The sequence below is a fragment of the Eubalaena glacialis genome, chromosome 5, assembly GCF_028564815.1.
Source record: "Eubalaena glacialis isolate mEubGla1 chromosome 5, mEubGla1.1.hap2.+ XY, whole genome shotgun sequence".
NCBI classification, from domain to species: Eukaryota; Metazoa; Chordata; class Mammalia; order Artiodactyla; family Balaenidae; genus Eubalaena; species Eubalaena glacialis.
The window spans coordinates 112,405,227-112,425,875 of NC_083720.1; the positions used below are offsets into that span (position 1 = coordinate 112,405,227).

Sequence of the window (20,649 nt, forward strand, 5' to 3'; positions counted from 1 at the left end):
TAGCTCTGTGGGTTTTAAAATTTTTATTAAAATGCACCAAGGGACACTCGGTACATCAGGAAGGGGGAGTTGAGTGGAAGGTCCTCTCTGCAACACTTAGGGTGGAGTTCTGAGAACGTCTCCATTTCCCACACCACCCAAAGTCATGGGGTCATTGTAAAGTAAAAAAGTAATTTCATCCATTCTACTTGAACGGTTTTAAACCAATATCTTAAGTTATGAATCATTGAACTGAACACTGGCTGGCCTTTGTATAGGAATTTACAAGTTACTAAGTACATTCATTTCTTCTGTTGGCAAGCAAATCCAGCAAGGCAGGAGAAGCATTCTTTCCTGACAGAAATAGAGATCTATCTACTTCTTAAGTCTTCCAATGAAGACCATAATGCACATCGAATTTTTTCCCCAGAGTCTAACCAATTTCTTGCAGAAAAATACACACACAAAAAAAGCATTTAAAATCTTTTAAATATTTACAAGTAGTCCAAAAACATTGAACTTACACATTAATAAAAAATCCCCACAGCATTCATTTGACTTCATTTTTCACCAATCATAAAGTATATCCTGTGATGTAATACTTGTTATTAAAGTAAGACATTCGTTTGAAACCATCTCACTAAATATGATCTATGCCATATCCATAAATTCAACATATTTACATTGGTCAGTATTTTATTTGATCTAGAAAAAGATCATCTTTGATCTTGGTAAACTTGGTTCCTGGCCCCAATTTTTAACTCACATTTCCTTCTGGTGAGAACCACTTGCCACTTACCCTTGGAAATGTATTAAAATATTCCAAGCATATTGGGATCCCAGTACATTGCCCTCACTTGCAAAATTTCTATCCTAATGTAAATGCATCCTTTCTCCTAGGAAGGAAAGAAGGGGAAGGAGGGAAGGAAGGAAGGAAGAGAGGGAGAAGAAGAAGGAGGGAGGCAGGAGGGGTGAGAAGAAGGAAAGATGCCAGGGCTCTTGTCCAGTGCCTGGGGAGCAGAAAAAAGGTGAGCAAAAGAGCTTGCAAATGAATCATATATGAAGCCCCAGTGTTCTTGCATTTCCTTATGTGCTGTTGAAAACCCTTCATACAAATAAGTGACGTCCCCCACATCTTTGTATAACTGGATATGAACTTCTTCAAAATTAAAAGGATTTTCATTCATTTCAGACATTAGAGTGCCATAGTATTTCTCTGCCTACCACCTTTACACCCACACATCTGCCTCCACAGAATTGGAGTTGGAAGTAGGAAGTATTTTATTTTCCAGAATATCACACTATTAGGAACAGAATTGGGTCCCAAAATGAAATCAACTTTGATTGTGAAGAGCCATTCATTTCTCATTTATTTTGAAGGCTTTGAGTTTATTAGCAAAGAATAAGCAACCTCTTAATTTAATAAACAATAGCCAATATTAGCAGAATCATGATAATTGGAGATACAGTTTGGTCGTGAGAAAAGACACCAAACATCTCTTTTTCCACTTTATCTTATCTTTAACCTATTGCCCTATTTCCCTAATTCCTGAAATTAAATACTAATTCAGCCTCTGACTCTCATTCACATAGAAGTCCACTTTAACTTAGCTTTTGCTTGGTTACCACTGTCTTGAAATTGCTCTCTTAAAAGTCAACAGGAACTTTGGAGTTCTAAATTTAAGGTCCTATATTCAAGTCCCTTCTGCCTGATCTTTTTCAAACATCTACCACCATTGTCTCCATCTACCTCTTCAAGCTGTATTTCTCTCTTGCTTTCTAGTATGCCATGCCCTTCTGTCTCACCTTTCTCAGTCTTTGCAACTGGCAATTCCTTCTCAGATCACTCCTTAAATGTAGGAGTTTCTCACTGCGATAACATTAGTACTCATTTTTATTAGTTGGGATTAGGTTTGACACAAGTGGCTTAAATAAGATGGAAAACTCTACAAGAATATGTTCCCATGGTGTCTTTAGGAAGCCTGCATCGTAATAAATAACTTCCATCCTCAAGTTTACATCATGTCCCAAACATTCTGTCCTGGGCAATCTGGAAGAGAGACAGAAGAGAAAGGAGTGCCTTGACTCTTTTAAGAAACTTTCCAGGATATTCCATAGAGCACATCCTCTATGTCCCATAAGTCACACAGGCCAAGCTGCTGGAGAAGTCAAGACGCCTTGCCTGTTCGCTTAGACACAAGATTAAAATTAGGAGAGGGAGGATAGAGGTTGAGGGACGCAATTAGCAGTCCATCTTTTCTCACTCTGCAAGTGAGTATATTTTCTCCTTGGATGATTTGACAATCACTACAGATCCAATTACCATCAATAGGCTGATGATAACTAAATCTAAAACTTCAGCCCTGACCTTCAGATCCGTATTTTCAACTCATACTGAACACATCCAGTTAGATATTTCTCATTAATCTAAGATTAACTAATTACCTTCCCATCAAAACCTATTGTATCTCTCTATTTCTTATCCTAGTCAGAGGACTCATTAGCTCTCCTGTTTCCTAATCTAGAAAACTTGGGCTCCTTCTCAGTTTCTACTCTTCTTTTAAATCAATTATTTGATCTACTCCCAAACCATCTCCTACTCTAAAAATAGCCATTCTTACAACACTTTTATGCTCTTATGTTATCTTGTGTTAATCTTTTCTAATTTGAGCTGTTTAAAAGTCTCTTAACCTCTCACTTTACTACCATTCTTTATTTTTTTATTGAAGTACAATTTACACAATGCTTTGTTAGTATCAGGTGTACAGCAAAGTGATTGAGATAGATATATATGCATATACATATATATATATATTCCTTTTTATATTCTTTCCCATCATCAGTTATTAGAAGACATTGAATATAATTCCTTGTGCTATACAATAGGACCTTGTAGTTTATCTATTTTATACATAGTAGTGTGTATATGTTAATCCCAAACTCCTAATTTATCTCTCCCCCCTCATCCTCTTTGGTAACCATAACTTTGTTTTCGATGTCTGTGAGTCTATTTCTGTTTTGTAAATAAGTTCATTTGTATCATTTTTTTAGATTCCACATATAAGCAATATCATATAATATTTGTCTTTCTCCATCTCACTTGCTTCATTTAGTATGTTAATCTCTAGGCCCACCCATGTTGCTGCAAATGGCATTATTTAATTATTTTTTATGGCTGAGTAATATTCCATTGTATATATATGTACCATATCTCCTTTATCCATTCATCTGTTGATGGACATTTAGGTTGCTTCCATGTCTTGGCTATTGCAAATAGTGCTACTATGAACACTGGGGTGCATATATCTTTTTGAGTTAGAGTTTCCTCTAGATATATGCCCAGGAGTGGGATTGCTAGGTCATATGGTAACTCTATATTTAGTTTTTTAAGGAACCTCCATACTGTTCTCCATAGCAGTTACACCAATTTACATTCCCACCAACAGTGTGGGAAGGTTCCCTTTTCTCCACGCCCTCTCCAGCATTTATTATTTTTAGACTTTTTAATAATGGCCATTCTGACTGGTGTGAGGTAATATCTCATTGTAGTTTTGATTTGCATTTCTCTGGTAATTAGCAATATTGAGCATCTTTTCATGTGCCTATTGGCCATCTGTATGTCTTCTTTGGAGAAATGTCTATTTAGGTTTTCTGCCCATTTTTTTGGATTGGATTGTTTGTTATTTTGATATTAAGCTGTATGAGATATTTGTATATTTTGGAAATTAATCTCTTGTTGGTAGCATAGTTTGCAAATATTTTCTCCCAGTCTGTAGGTTGTCTTTCACCACCATTCTTTTGCTCATTCCTCCTCCAGAAATTACCTTTAAAAATAGATCCAATCAGGTCTTTCTCCTGCTTAAGGACTTATCTTAAGGTTGGGTTAAAAGGTTTTATCTTTGCATACAAGCTGTTTCACAAATTGATCTCCTTAGGCCTCTACAATCATTCACTTTACACTTCAATTACATTGAATTTATCACTGGTATTGGGATACCAGCTCCTTTAAAGATTCTGTGCCTTTCCCTATGCTGCCTAGAAGCCTCCCCTTCATCCCTTAAAATACAGCTCAGCAATGTTCTTTCTGTTACCCTTTCCTTAATGCCCACCACAGAATATAGGACCAGGAATTGATCCCTGAGCCCTAATAGTTTTTGTGTACATCTCAAAAATAACACAGTACATCTCTAACTCTGCCATATTTGTTTATGTTATTATGGCACCAGATTGTGGATTCCTTTAAGGCAGTGCTCATTCCTAGTGTCTCCTGCCCTGAACAAGAACGAATCACCTTAGATAGCCTCATCCACCAGAGGGCAGACAGCAGAAGCAAGGAAAACTACAATCCTGCAGCCTGTGGAGCAAAAACCACATTCAAAGAAAGATACACAGGATGAAAAGGCAGAGGGCTATGTACCAGATGAAGGAAAAAGATAAAACCCCAGAAAAACAACTAAATGAAGTGGAGATAGGCAACCTTCCAGAAAAAGAATTCAGAATAATGATACTGAAGATGAGCCAGGACCTCGGAAAAAGAATGGAGGCAAAGATCGAGAAGATGCAAGAAATGTTTAACAAAAGCCTAGAAGAATTAAACAACAAACAAACAGAGATGAACAATACAATAACTGAAATGAAAACTACACTAGAAGGAATCTATAGCAGAATAACTGAGGCAGAAGAACGGATAAGTGACCTGGAAGACAGAATGGTGGAATTCACTGCTGCAGAACAGACTAAAGAAAAAAGAATGAAAAGAAGTGAAGACATCCTAAGAGACCTCTGGGACAACATTAAACACAACAACATCCACATTATAGGGGTCCCAGAAGGAGAAGAGAGAGAGAAAGGACCAGAGGAAATATTTGAAGAGATTATAGTTGAAAACTTCCCTAACATGGGAAAGGAAAGAGCCACCCAAGTCCAGGAAGCGCAGCGAGTCCCATACAGGATAAACCCAAGGAGAAACACGCCGAGACACATAGTAAACAAATTGGCAAAAATTAGACAAAGAACAATTATTGAAAGCAGCAAGGGAAAAACAACAAATAATACACAAGGGAACTCCCATAAGGTTAACAGCTGATTTCTCAGCAGAAACTCTACAAGCCAGAATGGAGTGGCATGATATACTTAAAGTGATGAAAGGGAAGAACCTATAACCAAGATTACTCTACCCGGCAAGGATCTCATTCAGATTTGATGGAGAAATCAAAAGCTTTACAGACAAGCAAAAGCTAAGAGAATTCAGCACCACCAAACCAGCTCTACAACAAATGCTAAAGGAACTTCTCTAAGTGGGAAACACAAGAGAAGAAAAGGACCTACAAAAACAAACCCAAAACAATTAAAAAATGGTCATAGGAACATACATATCGATAATTACCTTAAACGTGAATGGATTAAATGCTCCAACCAAAAGACACAGGCTTGCTGAATGGATACAAAAACAAGACCCATCTATATGCTGTCTACAAGAGACCCACTTCAGACCTAGGGACACACACAGAATGAAAGTGAGGGAATGGAAAAACATATTCCATGCAAATGGAAATCAAAAGAAAGCTGGAGTAGCAAAACTCATATCAGATAAAACAGACTTTAAAATAAAGAATGTTACAAGAGACAAGGAAGACACTACATAATGATCAAGGGATCATTCCAAGAAGATATCACAATTATAAATATATATGCACCCAACATAGGAGCACCTCAATACATAAGGCAACTGCTAACAGCTATAAAAGAGGAAATTGACAATAACACAATAATAGTGGGGGACTTTAACACCTCACTTACACCAATGGACAGATCATCCAAAATGGAAATAAATAAGGAAACAGAAGCTTTAAATGACACAATAGAGCAGATTGATCTAATTGATATTTATAGAACATTCCACCCAAAAGTGGCAGAATACACTTTCTTCTCAAGTGCACATGGAACATTCTCCAGGATAGATCACATCTGGAGTCACAAATCAAGCCTCACAAAATTTAGGAAAATTGAAATCATATCAAGCATCTTTTCTGACCACAACGCTCTGAGATTAGAAATCAATTAGAGAGAAAAAAATGTAAAAAACATGAACACATTGAGGCTAAACAATACGTTACTAAATAACCAAGAGATCACTGAAGAAATCAAAGAGGAAATCCAAAATTACCTAGAGACAAATGACAATGAAAACACGATGATCCAAAACCTACAGGATGCAGAAAAGCAGTTCTAAGAGGGAACTTTATAGCTATACAAGCCTACCTCAAGAAACAAGAAAAATCTCAAGTAAACAATCTAAACTTACACCTAAAGGAACTACAAAAAGAAGAACAAACTAAACCCAAAGGTAGCAGAAGGAAAGAAATTATAAAGATCACATTAGAAATAAATGAAATAGAAACAAAGAAAATGATAGGAAAGATCAATATAACTAAAAGCTGGTTCTTTGAGAAGATAAACAAAGTTGATAACCATTAGCCAGACTCATCAAGAAAAAAAGGGAGAGGACTCAAATTAATAAAATTAGAAATGAAAAAAGAGAAGTTACAACAGACCCTGCAGAAATACAAAGCATCCTAAGCGACTACTACAAATAACTCTATGCCAATAAAATGGACAACCTCGAAGAAATGGACAAATACTTAGAAAGGTATAAACTTCCAAGACTGAACCAGGAAGAAACAGAAAATATGAACAGACCAATCACAAGTGATGAAATTGAAACTGTGATTAAAAATCTTCCAACAAACAAAATTCCAGGACCAGATGGCTTCACAGGTGAATTCTATCAAACATTTAGAGAAGAGCTAACACCCATCCTTCTCAAACTCTTCCAAAAAATTACAGAGGAAGGAACACTCCCAAACTCATTCTATGAGGCCACCATCACCCTGATACCAAAACCAGAAAAAGATACTACAAAAAAAGGAAAATTACAGACCAATATCACTGATGAATATAGATGCAAAAATTCTCAACGAAATACTAGCAAACAGAATCCAACAACACATTAAAAGGATCATACACCATGATCAAGTGAGATTTATCCCAGGGAAGCAAGGATTCTTCAATATACACAAATCAATCAATGTGATACAACATATTAACAAATTGAAGAATAAAAACCATATGATCATCTCAATAGATGCAGAAAAAGCTTTTGACAAAATTCAACACCGATTTATGATAAAAACTCTCCAGGAAGTGGGCATAGAGGGAACCTACCTCAACATAATAAAGGCCATTTACGACAAATCCACAGCAAACATCATTTGCAATGGTGAAAAACAAAAAGCATTTCCTCTACGATGAGGAACAAGACAAGGATGTCCACTCTCACTGCTATTATTCAACATAGTTTTGGAAGTCCTAGCCACGGCAATCAGAGAAGAGAAAGAAATAAAAGGAATACAAATTGGAAAAGAAGAACTAAAACTGTCACCGTTTTCAGAGGACATGATACTATACATAGAGAATCCTAAAAATGTCACCAGAAAAATACTAGAGCTAATCAATGAATTTGGTAAAGTTGCAGGATACAAAATTAATGCAAAGAAATCTCTTGCATTCCTATACACTAATGTTGAAAAATCGGAAAGAGAAATTAAGGAAACAATCCCATTTACTATTGCAACAAAAAGAATAAAATACCTAGGAATAAACCTACCTAGGGAGACAAAAGACCTGTATGCAGAAAATTATAAGACACTGATGAAAGAAATTAAAGATGATACCAACAGATGGAGAGATATACCATGTTCTTGGATTAGAAGAACCAATATTGTGAAAATGACTATACTACCCAAAGCAATCTACAGATTCAATGCAATCCCTATCAAATTACCAATGGCATTTTTTTTTTTTTTTTTTTTTTTTTTTTTTTTTTTTTTACAAATGAGAAAAATATTTATTAAGGAAACAACAGTTCTCCCTTAGCAGAACTTTACAGACTAGAGCACAACCTGAAGGCAATTACAGTTTCAATCATTAACACACTATAGGGTACTTATTCTACAACTGGAAAGTTGCTGAAGTTTGTGACATGCCACTATAAATGTAAGTATTATTAAAAATTACAAATTGTTTGGTGATTACTTTGATAACCTCTTGAGCAGCAGCTCCCCCTAAGAATGCAGCAATGGTGTGTGGTTCAGCAGCTCCATATCGGCAAAATTCATGGACATAATCATCTTTCACCATTATGGATAATCCATATTCCTGAAGGAAGCCAGTGAGACAAGACTTCAACTTGCCTGTATCGTCTTCAACTTGATAGTTAGATACCCCTGGATATCTACCATGTTGTTTATGAAATCTATCAACAGCCTGTAACATTAAGTATAATACTATCTCATTATCTGGATTGTCCATGCTGGAAATAATTTCATCCTTGTTAATTGTATGCAAGCCATATTCTTCAGCTAAGGATCGACATCTCACCACTCGAAGAAATGCAGAATTGCTGCAGAGTAATTTTAATTCTTTCGCTGAAATGGACTCTGGTGCCTGGCCTATAGACTGAAGCAATTTGGCAACGTGATTACCCACAGCAGCAGCATCTTTCTTTGCTTTTTCACGGTAAACATTTTGCAGTTTTACATATTTGCCTGAATCTGCAATCATATCAGGAATTGTGCCTCGAACAGGTAAATTTCCTTGACCCTCTTTGGCCACAAATTCCTTTAAGGCACGAGCTAAAATCCAAAATGTCGGAGTCTGTTTGGTGATATTTATGCAGCGATCATCATTAAATATATCTTCAATACTGCTTGGGATCTGAGTTGTATTTAGTGCTGTGTTCACATTTTTAATAGCTTCTTCAAAATTCTCTTCATCTTCCGGAGCCCCATTTTCATTCTTTAGAATTCCTTGTCTAATCAAATCTCTGAAGTCTTCTTTTTCTTTATACGTTTTAGGTATTCGTCCATTTGTTTCACTATACCACTGTGCTAAATATTTAGCTATGATCACAATCCATGGAGTGTGGCTATGGTCCTTTTTCTCCATATGATCCAAATCATAAGACTGAAAATGTTCTCTCAGTTCAGGAAATGGCTTATCCAGTCGTAGATCCTCTAATGCATTATCTGGATGAGATTCTATTACTGGATGTTCTTTTATAATGATCCTCATATAACCAACTAGTCCATATGTCCTACAGATCAAAAGAGGGATTTGGGAATTCCAGAGGACATCTGCTAAATTTAGTAATGTACTTTCAGGAAGCTGAGTTGCAACCACAATGGTAAACCTACAGAAAAATGAAGGATCATTGTCTAGAAGGTTTTCTGGACTCTCAGCTGCCGGTCGTACTTCTGCTCCTTAAGCAGCTTCCCCGGCTGCGCCATGGCCGCGCCCGCTGCGCGTAGAACCGGCGGGCCACTACCGAGAACGGCCACCACCAATGGCATTTTTCACGGAACTAGAACAAAAAATTTTAAAATTTGTACAGAGACACATAAGACCCCAAATAGCCAAAGCAGTCTTGAGGGGAAAAAACGGAGCTGGAGGAATCAGGCTCCCTGACTTCAGACTATACTACAAAGCTACAGTAATCAAGACAGTATTGTACTGGCACAAAAACAGAAATATAGATCAATGGAACAGGATAGAGAGCCCAGAGATAAACCCATGCGTCTATGGTCAACTAATCTATGACAAAGGAGGCAAGGATATACAATGGAGAAAAGACAGTCTCTTCAATAAGTGGTGCTAGGAAAACTGGACAGCTACATGCAAAAGAATGAAAGTAGAAAACTCCCTAACACCATACACAAAAATAAACTCAAAATGGATTAGAGACCTAAATGTAAGACTGGACACTATAAAACTCTTAAAGGAAAACATAGGAAGAACACTCTGACATAAATCACAGCAAGATCTTTTTTGATCCACCTCCTAGAGTAATGGACATAAAAACAAAAATAAATAAATGGGATCTAATGAAACTTAAAAGCTTTTGCAGAGAAAAGGAAACCATAAACAAGGCGAAAAGACAACCCTCAGAATGGGAGAAAATATTTGCAAATGAATAATGGACAAAGGATTAATCTCCAAAATATATAAACAGCCCATGCAGTTCAATATTAAAGAAACAAACAACCCAATCCAAAAATGGACAGAAGACCTAAATAGACATTTCTCCAAAGAAGACATACTGATGGCCAAGAAGCACATGAAAAGCTGTTCAACATCACTAATTATTAGAGAAATGCAAATCAAAACTACAATGAGGTATCACCTCACACCAGTTAGAATGGGCATCATCAGAAATTCTACAAGCAAAAAATGCTGGAGAGGGTGTAGAGAAAAGGGAACCCTCTTGCACTGTTGGTAGGAATGTAAATTGATACAGCCACTATGGAGAACAGTATGGAGGTTCTTTAAAAAACTAAAAATAGAATTACCATATGATCCAGCAATCCCACTACTGAGCATATACTCAGAGAAAAGCATTATTCAAAAAGACGCATGCACCCCAATGTTCATTGCAGCTCTATTTACAATAGCCAGGTATGGAAGCAACCTAAATGCCCATCAACAGACGAATGGATAAAGAAGATGTGGTACATATATACAATGGAATATTACTCAGCCATAAAAAGGAACGAAATTGAGTCATTTGTTGAGATGTGGGTGGATCTAGAGACTGTCATACAGGGTTAAGTAAGTCAGAAAGAGAAAAACAAATATCGTATGTTAATGCATGTATGTAGAACCTAGAAAAATGGTACACATGAACTGGTTTGCAGGGCAGAAGTTGAGACACAAAGGTAGAGAACACACGTATGAACACGAAGGGGGGAAATCAGTGGGGTGGTGGGGATGGTGGTGTGATGAATTGGGTGATTGGTATTGACATGTATACCCTGATGTGTATAAAATTGATGAGTAATAAGAACCTGCTGTATAAAAAAATAAATAAAATTAAATTAAAAAAAAAAAAGAATGACTCACCTACTCCATGATTGAACAGATGGGGTTTTTTTTTTTTAAACTTTATTGGTGTATAATTGCTTTCCAATGGTGTGTTAGTTTCTGCTTTTTATTTATTTATTTATTTTTTAAAACTTCACTGAGCGCAGATTCAGAAGCCGTGACCAAATCCACCCAATTGTTTCTTTTTGGTTTTTTTTATTTTTTAATTAATTTATTTATTTTTGGCTGTGTTGGGTCTTCGTTTCTGTGCGAGGGCTTTCTCTAGTTGTGGCAAGCGGGGGCCACTCTTAATCGTGGTGCGCGGGCCTCTCACTATCGCGGCCTCTCTTATTGTGGAGCACAGGCTCCAGACGCGCAGGCTCAGTAATTGTGGCTCATGGGCCTAGTTGCTCCGCGGAATGTGGGATCTTCCCAGACCAGGGCTCGAACCCATGTCCCCTGCATTAGCAGGCAGATTCTCAACCACTGCGCCACCAGGGAAGCCCTCTCATTGTGTTTTGATTTGCATTTCTCTAATGATTAATGATGTTGAGCATTCTTTCATGTGTTTGTTGGCAACCTGTATATCCTATTTGGAGAAATGTCTATTTAGGTCTTCTGCCCAGTTTTGGATTGGGTTGTTTGTTTTTTTGATATTGAGCTGCATGTGTTGCTTGTATGTTTTGGAGGTTAATCCTTTGTCAGTTGCTTCATTTGCAAATATTTTCTCCCATTCTGAGGGTTGTCTTTTTGTCTTGTTTATGGTTTTCTTTGCTGTGCAAAAGCTTTTAAGTTTCATTAGGTCCCATTTGTTTATTTTTGTTTTTATTTCCATTACTCTAAGAGGTGGGTCAAAAAGGATCTTGCTGTGATTTATGTCATAGAGTGTTCTGCCTATGTTTTCCTGTAAGAGTTTGATAGTGTCTGGACTTATATGTAGATCTTTAATCCATTTTGAGTTTATTTTTTGGTATGGTGTTAAGGAGTTATCTAATTTCATACTTTTACATGTACCTGTCCAGTTTTCACAGCACCACTTATTGAAGAGGCTGTCTTTTCTCCACTGTATATTCTTGCCTCCTTTATCAAAGATAGGGTGACCATAGGTGCGTGGGTTTATCTATGGGCTTTCTATCCAGTTCCATTGATCTATATTTCTGTTTTTGTGCCAGTACCATACTGTCTTGATTACTGTAGCTTTGTAGGATACTCTGAAGTGCGGGAGCCTGATTCCTCCAGCTCCGTTTTTCTTTCTCAAGATTGCTTTGGCTATTGGGGGTCTTTTGTGTTTCCACACAAATTGTGAAATTTTTTGTTCTAGTTCTGTGAAAAATGCCAGTGGTAGTTTGATAGGGATTGAATTGAATCTGTACATTGCTTTGGGTAGTAGAGTCATTTTCACAATGTTGATTCTTCCAATCCAAGAACATGGTATATCTCTCCATCTATTTGTATCATCTTTAATTTCTTTCATCCGTGTCTTATAATTTTCTGCATACAGATCTTTTGTCTCCTTAGGTAGGTTTATTCCTAGATATTTTATTCTATTTGTTGCAATGGTAAATGGGAGTTTATTCGTAATTTCACTTTCAGATTTTCCATCATTAGTGTATAGGAATGCTAGAAATTTCTGTGCATTAATTTTGTATCCTGCTACTTTACCAAATTCATTGATTATCTCTAGTAGTTTTCTAGTAGCATCTTTAGGATTCTCTATGTATAGTATCATGTCATCTGCAAACAGTGACAGCTTTACTTCTTTTCCGATTTGGATTCCTTTTATTTCTTTTTCATCTCTGATTGCTGTGGCTCAAACTTCCCAAATTATGTTGAATAATAGTGGTGAGAGTGGGCAACCTTGTCTTGTTCCTGATCTTAGTAGAAACGGTTTCAATTTTTCACCATTGAGGACAATGTTTGCTGTGGGTTTGTCATATATGGCCTTTATTATGTTGAGGAAATTTCCCTCTATGCCTACTTTCTGGAGAGTTTTTTTCATAAATCGGTGTTGAATTTTGTGGAAAGCTTTCTCTGCATCTATTGAGATGATCATATGGTTTTTCTCCTTCAATTTGTTAATATGGTGTATCACATTGATTGATTTGCATATGTTGAAGAATCCTTGCATTCCTGGGATAAACCCCACTTGATCGTGGTGTATGATCTTTTTAATGTGCTGTTGGATTCTGTTTGCTAGTATTTTGTTGAGGATTTTTGCATCTATATTCATCATTGATATTGGCTTGTAGTTTTCTTTCTTTGTGACATCTTTCTCTGGTTTTGGTATCAGGGTGATGGTGGCCTCATAGAATGAGTTTGGGAGTGTTCCTTCCTCTGTTATATTTTGGAAGAGTTTGAGAAGGATAGGTGTTAGGTCTTCTCTAAATGTTTGATAGAATTCGCCTGTGAATCCATCTGATCCTGGGCTTTTGTTTGTTGGAATATTTTTAATCACAGTTTCAATTTCAGTGCTTGTGATTGGTCTGTTCATATTTTCTATTTCTTCCTTGTTTAGTCTCAGAAGGTTGTGCATTTTTAAGAATTTGTCCATTTCTTCCAGGTTGTCCATTTTATTGGCATAGAGTTGCTTGTAGTAATCTCTCAAGATCCTTTGTATTTCTGCAGTGTCAGTTGTTACTTCTCCTTTTTCATTTCTAATTCTATTGATTTGAGTCTTCTCCCTTTTTTTCTTCATGAGTCTGGCTAATGGTTTATCAATTTTGTTCATCTTCTCAAACAAGCAGCTTTAATTTTATTGATGTTTTCTATCATTTCCTTCATTTCTTTTTCATTTATTTCTGATCTCGTCTTGATGTTTTCTTTCCTTCTGCTAACTTTGGGGTTTTTTGTTCTTCTTTCTCTAATTGCTTTATGTGTAAGGTTAGGTTGTTTATTTGGGATGTTTCTTGCTTCTTAAGGTAGGATTGTATTGCTATAAACTTCCCTCTTAGAACTGCTTTTGCTGCATCCCATAGGTTTTGGGTCCTCGTGTTTTCATTGTCATTTGTTTCTTGGTATGCTTTGATTTCCTCTTTGATTTCTTCAGTGATCTCTTGGTTATTAAGTAGTGTATTGTTAAGCCTCCATGTGTTTGTATTTTTTTTTAAACATCTTTATTGAAGTATAATTGCTTTACAGTGGTGTGTTAGTTTCTGCTTTATAACAAAGTGAATCAGTTATACATATACATATGTCCCCATATCTCTTCCCTCTTGCATCTCCCTCCCTCCCACCCTCCCTATCCCACCCCTCTAGGTGGTCACAAAGCACTGAGCTGATCTCCCTGTGCTATGTGGCTGCTTCCCACTAGCTATCTATTTTACATTTGGTAGTGTATATATGTCCATGACACTCTCTCACCCTGTCACATCTCACCCCTCCCCCTCCCCATATCCTGAATTCCATTCTCTAGTAGGTCTGTGTCTTTATTCCTGTCTTGCCACTAGCTTCTTCATGACCTTTTTTTTCCCCCTTAGATTCCATATATATGTGTTAGCATACTGTATTTCTTTTTCTCTTTCTGACTTACTTACTCTGTATGACAGACTCTAACTCCATCCACCTCATTACAAATACCTCCATTTCATTTCTTTTTATGGCTGAGTAATATTCCATTGTATATATGTGCCACATCTTCTTTATCCATTCATCCGATGATGGACACCTAGGTTGCTTCCATATCCTGGCTATTGTAAACAGAGCTGCAATGAATATTTTGGTACATGACTCTTTCTGAATTATGGTTTTCTCAGGGTATATGCCCAGTAGTGGGATTGCTGGGTTGTATGGTAGCTCTATTTTTAGTTTTTTAAGGAACCTCCATACTGTTCTCCATAGTGGCTGTATCAATTTACATTCCCACCAACAGTGCAAGAGGGTTCCCTTTTCTCCACACCCTCTCCAGCATTTATTGTTTCTAGATTTTTTGATGATGGCCATTCTGACCGGTGTGAGATGATACCTCATTGTAGTTTTGATTTGCATTTCTCTAATGATTAATGATGTTGAGCATTCTTTCATGTGTCTGTTGGCAATCTGTATATCTTCTTTTGAGAAATGTCTATTTAGGTCTTCTGCCCATTTTTGGATTGGGTTGTTTGTTTTTTTGTTTGTTTGTATTTTTTACAGATTTTTTTCCTGTAATTGATATCTAGTCTCATAGCGTTGTGGTCGGGAAAGATACTTGATATGATTTCAATTTTCTTAAAATTACCAAGGCTTGATTTGTGACCCAAGATATGATCTATCCTGGAGAATGTTCCATGAGCACTTGAGAAGAATGTGTATTCTGTTGTTTTTGGATGGAATGTACTATAAATATCAGTTAAGTCCATCTTGTTTAATGTATCATTTAAAGCTTGTGTTTCCTTATTTATTTTCATTTTGGATGATCTGTCCATTCTTGAAAGTGGGGTTTCAAAGTCCCCTAGCATGATTGCATTACTGTCAATTTTCCCATTTATGGCTGTTAGTATTTGCTTTATATATTGAGGGGCTCCTATGTTGGGTGCATAAAAATTTACAATTGTTATATCTTCTTCTTGGATTGATCCCTTGATCATTATGTAGTGTCCTTCTTTGTCTCCTGTAATAGTCTTTGTTTTAAAGTTTATTTTGTCTGATATGAGAATTGCTACTCCAGCTTTCTTTTGATTTCCATTTGCATGGAATATCTTTTTCCATCCCCTCACTTTCAGTCTGTATGTGTCCCTAGGTCTGAAGTGAGTCTCTTGTAGACAGCATATATATGGGTCTTGTTTTTGTATCCATTCAGCAAGCCTGTGTCTTTTGGTTGGAGCATTTAATCCATTCACGTTTAATGTAATTATCAATATGTATGTTCCTATGACCATTTTCTTAATTGTTTTGGGTTTGTTTTTGTAGTTCCTTTTCTTCTCTTGTGTTTCCCAGTTATAGAATTTCCTTTAGCATTTGTTGTAAAGCTGGTTTGGTGGTGCTGAATTCTCTTAGCTTTTGCTTTTCTGTAAAACTTCTGATTTCTCCATCGAATCTGAATGAGATCCTTGCTAGGTAGAGTAATCTTGGTTGTAGGTTTTTCTCCTTCATCACTTTAAATATGTCTTGTCACTCCCTTCTGGCTTGCAGAGTCTCTGCTGAAAGATCAGCTGTTAAGCTTATGAGGATTCCCTTGTGTGTTATTTGTTGTTTTCCCTTGCTGCTTTTAATACTTTTTCTTTGTATTTAATTTTTGATAGTTTGATTAATATGTGTCTTGGCGTGTTTCTCCTTGGATTTATCCTGTATGGGACTCTCTTTGCTTCCTGGACTTGATTAACGATTTCCTTTCCCATATTAGGGAAGTTTTCAACTATAATCTCTTCAAATATTTTCTCAGTCCCTTTCTTTTTCTCTTCTTCTTCCAGGACCCCTATAATTCGAATGTTGATGCGTTTAATGTTGTCCCAGAGGTCTTTGAGACTGTCCTCAATTCTTTTCATTCTTTTTTCTTTATTCTGCTCTGCAGTAGTTATTTCAACTATTTTATCTTCCAGGTCACTTATCCATTCTTCTGCCTCAGTTATTCTGCTCTTGATCCCTTCTAGAGAATTTTTAATTTCATTTATTGTGTTGTTCATCACTGTTTGTTTGCTCTTTAGTTCTTCTAGGTCCTTGTTAAATGTTTCTTGTATGTTCTCCATTCTATTTCCAAGAGTTTGGATCATCTTTACTATCATTATTCTGAATTCTTTTTCAGGTAGACTGCCTATTTCCTCTTCATTTGTTAGGTCTGGTGGGTTTTTGCCTTGCTCCTTCATCTGCTCTGTGTTTTTCTGTCTTCTCATTTTGCTTAACTTCCTGTGTTTGGGGTGTCCTTTTCTCAGGCTGCAGGTTCGTAGTTCCTGTTGTTTTTGGTTTCTGTCCCCAGTGGCTAAGGTTGGTTCAGTGAGTTGTGTAGGCTTCCTGGTGGAGGGGACTAGTGTCTGTGTTCTGGTGGATAAGGATGGATCTTGTCTTTCTGGTGGGCAGGTCCACCAGAATCTGGTGGTGTGTTTTGGGGTGTCTGTGGCCTTATTATGATTTTAGACAGCCTCTGTGCTAATGGATGGGGTTGTGTTCTTGTCTTGCTAGTTGTTTGGCATAGGGTGTCGAGCACTGTAGCTTGCTGGTCGTTTAGTGAAGGTGGGTCTTGGCGTTGAGATGGAGATATCTGGGAGATTTTCACCATTTGACATTACGTGGAACTGGGAGGTCTTGTGGAACAGTGTCCTGAACTTGGCTCTCCCACTTCAGATGCACAGCCCTGACCCCTGGCTGGAGCACCAAGAGCATTTCATCCACATGGTTCAGAATAAATGGTAGAAAAAAAAGAAAGAAAGAAAGAAAGAAGATAAAATAAAATAAAATAAAATAGTTATTAAAATAAAAAATAATTATTAAGAAAAAAAATTTTTAAGTAATAAAAAAAAAAGAAAAAACAGACAGAACCCTAGGACAAATGATAAAAGCAGAGCTATACAGACAAAATCACACACAGAAGCATACACTTACCCACTCACAAAAAGTGATAAAGGGAAAAAATATATATATCGTTGCTCCCAAAGTCCACCTCCTCAATTTGGGATGTTTCTTTGTCTATTCGGTATTCCATAGATGCAGGGTACATCAAGTTGACTGTGGAGATTTAATCCTCTGCTCCTGAGGCTGCTGGGAGAGATTTCCCTTTCTCTTCTTTGTTTGCACAGCTCCCTGGGTTCAGCTTTGGATTTGGCCCCGCCTCTGCGTGTAGGTCATCTGAGGGTGTCTGTTCTTCGCTCAGACAGGACGGGGTTAAAGGAGTAGCTGATTCGGGGGCTCTGGCTCACTCAGGCCGGGGGGAGGGAGGGCTACGGATGCAGGGCGAGCCTGTGGCGGCAGAGGCCGGCGTGATGTTGCACCAGCCTGAGGCGCACCGTGTGTTCTCCCAGGGAAGTTGTCCCTGGATCACGGGACCCTGGCAGTGGCGGGCTGCACTGGCTCCCGGGTGGGGAGACACAGATGGGTTTTTTAAGTTTCTGTAAATATTTTTATTGTTTTTTCTTTTACATTTAAATATTTCATTAACCTAGAATTCATTTTAATATGTTATGAAGAAGGTCAACTTTTGTTTTCTAGCCAGTTATGCTGAGGTCATTTATTAAACCATTCTTTGCCAGGGGAAATGAAATGCCAATTTTATTAAAAGTCTTTTTGGATCTATATACAGACTCTCTCCAGTGCTTACACTACCTTGGTCATCTTTAAACTATAGCTTTTGGATGAAGTATTCTCCCTTTTATCCTTCACTTCTTTTCTTCCTGTCTAGAAAAATTCTAACTTCAGTTTTTTCTTCTTTTGTTTGTTCTAGGGGCTATTTAGAAAAGCCTTTCTTAGTTTCCAATTAGTTCCTTTTTTAGGGGATTCCGGTGAGTTATCTTTTTTTTTCTATAACACTGACCTGATGTGGAATTGGTGAGTCATCTTTTAATTATTAATTTCCAAGTATTTCATCAACTATTTAGTTTAACCAATTTTTTCATTCTGTTTTAGAATTAAGATATTCTTTGTGGGCAAGTACATGATTAATTTTTGTGATTGTTTCATAGGCAAAAAGAATTATATTTTTACATTTATAGGTTACAAAATTTTATGTTACCAAGTTTGTTGATAATATTTAAATATTCTGTACCTTTTTAAATTTTATATAATTGATCTATCATATTTTAAAATATGTGCATGTATGCATGAACATATATTTATATACACATACATGTTTTTATGTGTGGCCCATGTGTATATAATAAGGTCTCACTCAGTGTTTTGTGTATGTGTGTTTTCTTTTCCTGTTCTAGAAATTTTGTTTTGTGTGATTGGCTCTTTTATTATCTAGTGCATGAAAGTTTATAACTATTATATCTTCTCCATTGATTATACTTTTTAATCATTATATAATATCCCTCTTTTACTTGTTTCATCCTTTTAGAATTGAATTTCACCTTGTTAAATATTAGTTTTATCATTACTCCCAATTTCTTTGTTTTTGCATTTACCTAGATATCTTTACAAGCCATTTTATTTTTAACATTATCACTTTATTTAAAAAGCTTTCTTAAAATAATAAATACATTTTAAAACAATTTTAAGTTTATTTTCTTAATTTTACTATTGTTTCCTCTTTCTTTAATTTTTTTCATGTTGTTCCTTTATTTCCAAACTTTCTCTATCACTCAATTTAGAAGATTTTCTTACAGTTGATGATTTTTTTAAAAACAGTTTTATTTTACATTGACTTTTTAAAATTTTTTGTTTCCTCTTTCCTTAACTTCTGCTACTTACTCATGGTGCTACTCCTCCTCCCACTGCCCACCCCACCCAAACCCCCTCTTAATCTGCAAGTTCTATTTAGATTACCCATTTCATAATAACCCCTAGTTGAATGAATGAATCAATAAATGAATAAAATAGATATGAACGTGAAAGTTTTGCCAGGAAAGTACATGGTTTTTATATATGTCTGCTACAGAGGAAAATGCTGAATTAGGGATTTTGTTCCTGAGTAAGAAATGTAAAAAATATTCAGCTGTATCTTAATTTTACACCTAGATAGATCCATCTTCATCTGTTAGCCTGTAGCCACATTGATGCTCTCTTTACCATGCAGTGGTACATGAGAAACTTCTTGATTACTCTTTCCTTAAGTGCAGAGACTGTATTGTTTTCCCTACTACTTCACTCAAGGTATGGCACAAAGTAATGACCCAATAAAATATTTGTGAATTAAGAAATTTAAGGGTTAAAAGGAACTTTAAAGGTCTTCCATTTCAAGCTCCTACTGAATGCATAAATCCCTTCTGTATCTATTGATGTCATATTTCATCTTTATTAAAAGAAATTATTTACATTTTGATTCATGTATTCTATTTACACATTTATTTTTAGTGTCTGGATACCTTTTAGAATAAAGTATTACATTTCCAGAAAATATTATAAGAATATTTTTAATTGATAATTACTAGAGTTCCTTTAATAAAGGTGAGGACATTCTATAAATTGATTTTTTGATGAGAAAATAGTAGCTTAGGGAGGTTAAATAATGTGATGATAAGAAACACGTCTGGGGATGAAGCTCACAACAGTGTTCTTACAGGCTCTAACCACTTAATTTGCCCACATAATTTATTCTAAGTTCTAGGATAATGATACTGTAGTTTAGATAAACATGAGTATATTACAAATAGCGTTTAATTTTAATTACTTTCCCAGTAGTATTACTGATCTAATTATACTCTGTCATGTGTTCCCCTTATAACCAACAAAATACATTTCCAAGTTAGCCGACACTAGGGGTGCAACTGGTGAATCAAACAAGATCCATCCATCCAAGTTCATTATTTATCTAAAATCATGTCTAGAAAAGCCTGAAAGAAAATGATACCATATTAATATAAGTACATGCAGGATGCATAAATCATAAGCTAATTATTTGTTGTACTTGAACAAAGTAATACAACATTTACTATTTGCTGAAACAACTTGAGAAGTAGCAACATTTAGATTTTGGTGAAGATTATACAAATTGCTTGTAGCTAATGAAATTTACATAGAAACCATTCTGGAGCTATCATATGTATTTATTTATGCATTTATTAATTCACCTATATCTTCTTTTTAATTGACTCTCAAATACTTTATAAATCTCATTTATGAAGAAAATCTTTAATTAATTGAGGGTGGGGGTGTCAGGGCCTTAAACATCATAGAAGGGAGTAAGTAGTA

At 36.1% G+C, this 20,649-nt stretch overlaps 1 protein-coding gene across 1 annotated transcript; it reads right to left on the reverse strand.

Moving 5' to 3' along the window:
- Nucleotides 1–7,911: 7,911 nt before the first annotated feature.
- Nucleotides 7,912–9,389, reverse strand: LOC133091836 (NEDD8-activating enzyme E1 regulatory subunit-like). The gene is made up of 2 exons (XM_061191031.1): nt 9,365–9,389; nt 7,912–9,278 (listed from the first exon to the last, which is right to left on the reverse strand). The coding sequence occupies exons 1-2, from the start codon at nt 9,387–9,389 to the stop codon at nt 7,990–7,992; spliced, it is 1,314 nt and encodes a 437-aa protein (XP_061047014.1). The 3' UTR covers nt 7,912–7,989.
- Between the last annotated feature and the right edge of the window lie 11,260 nt (nt 9,390–20,649).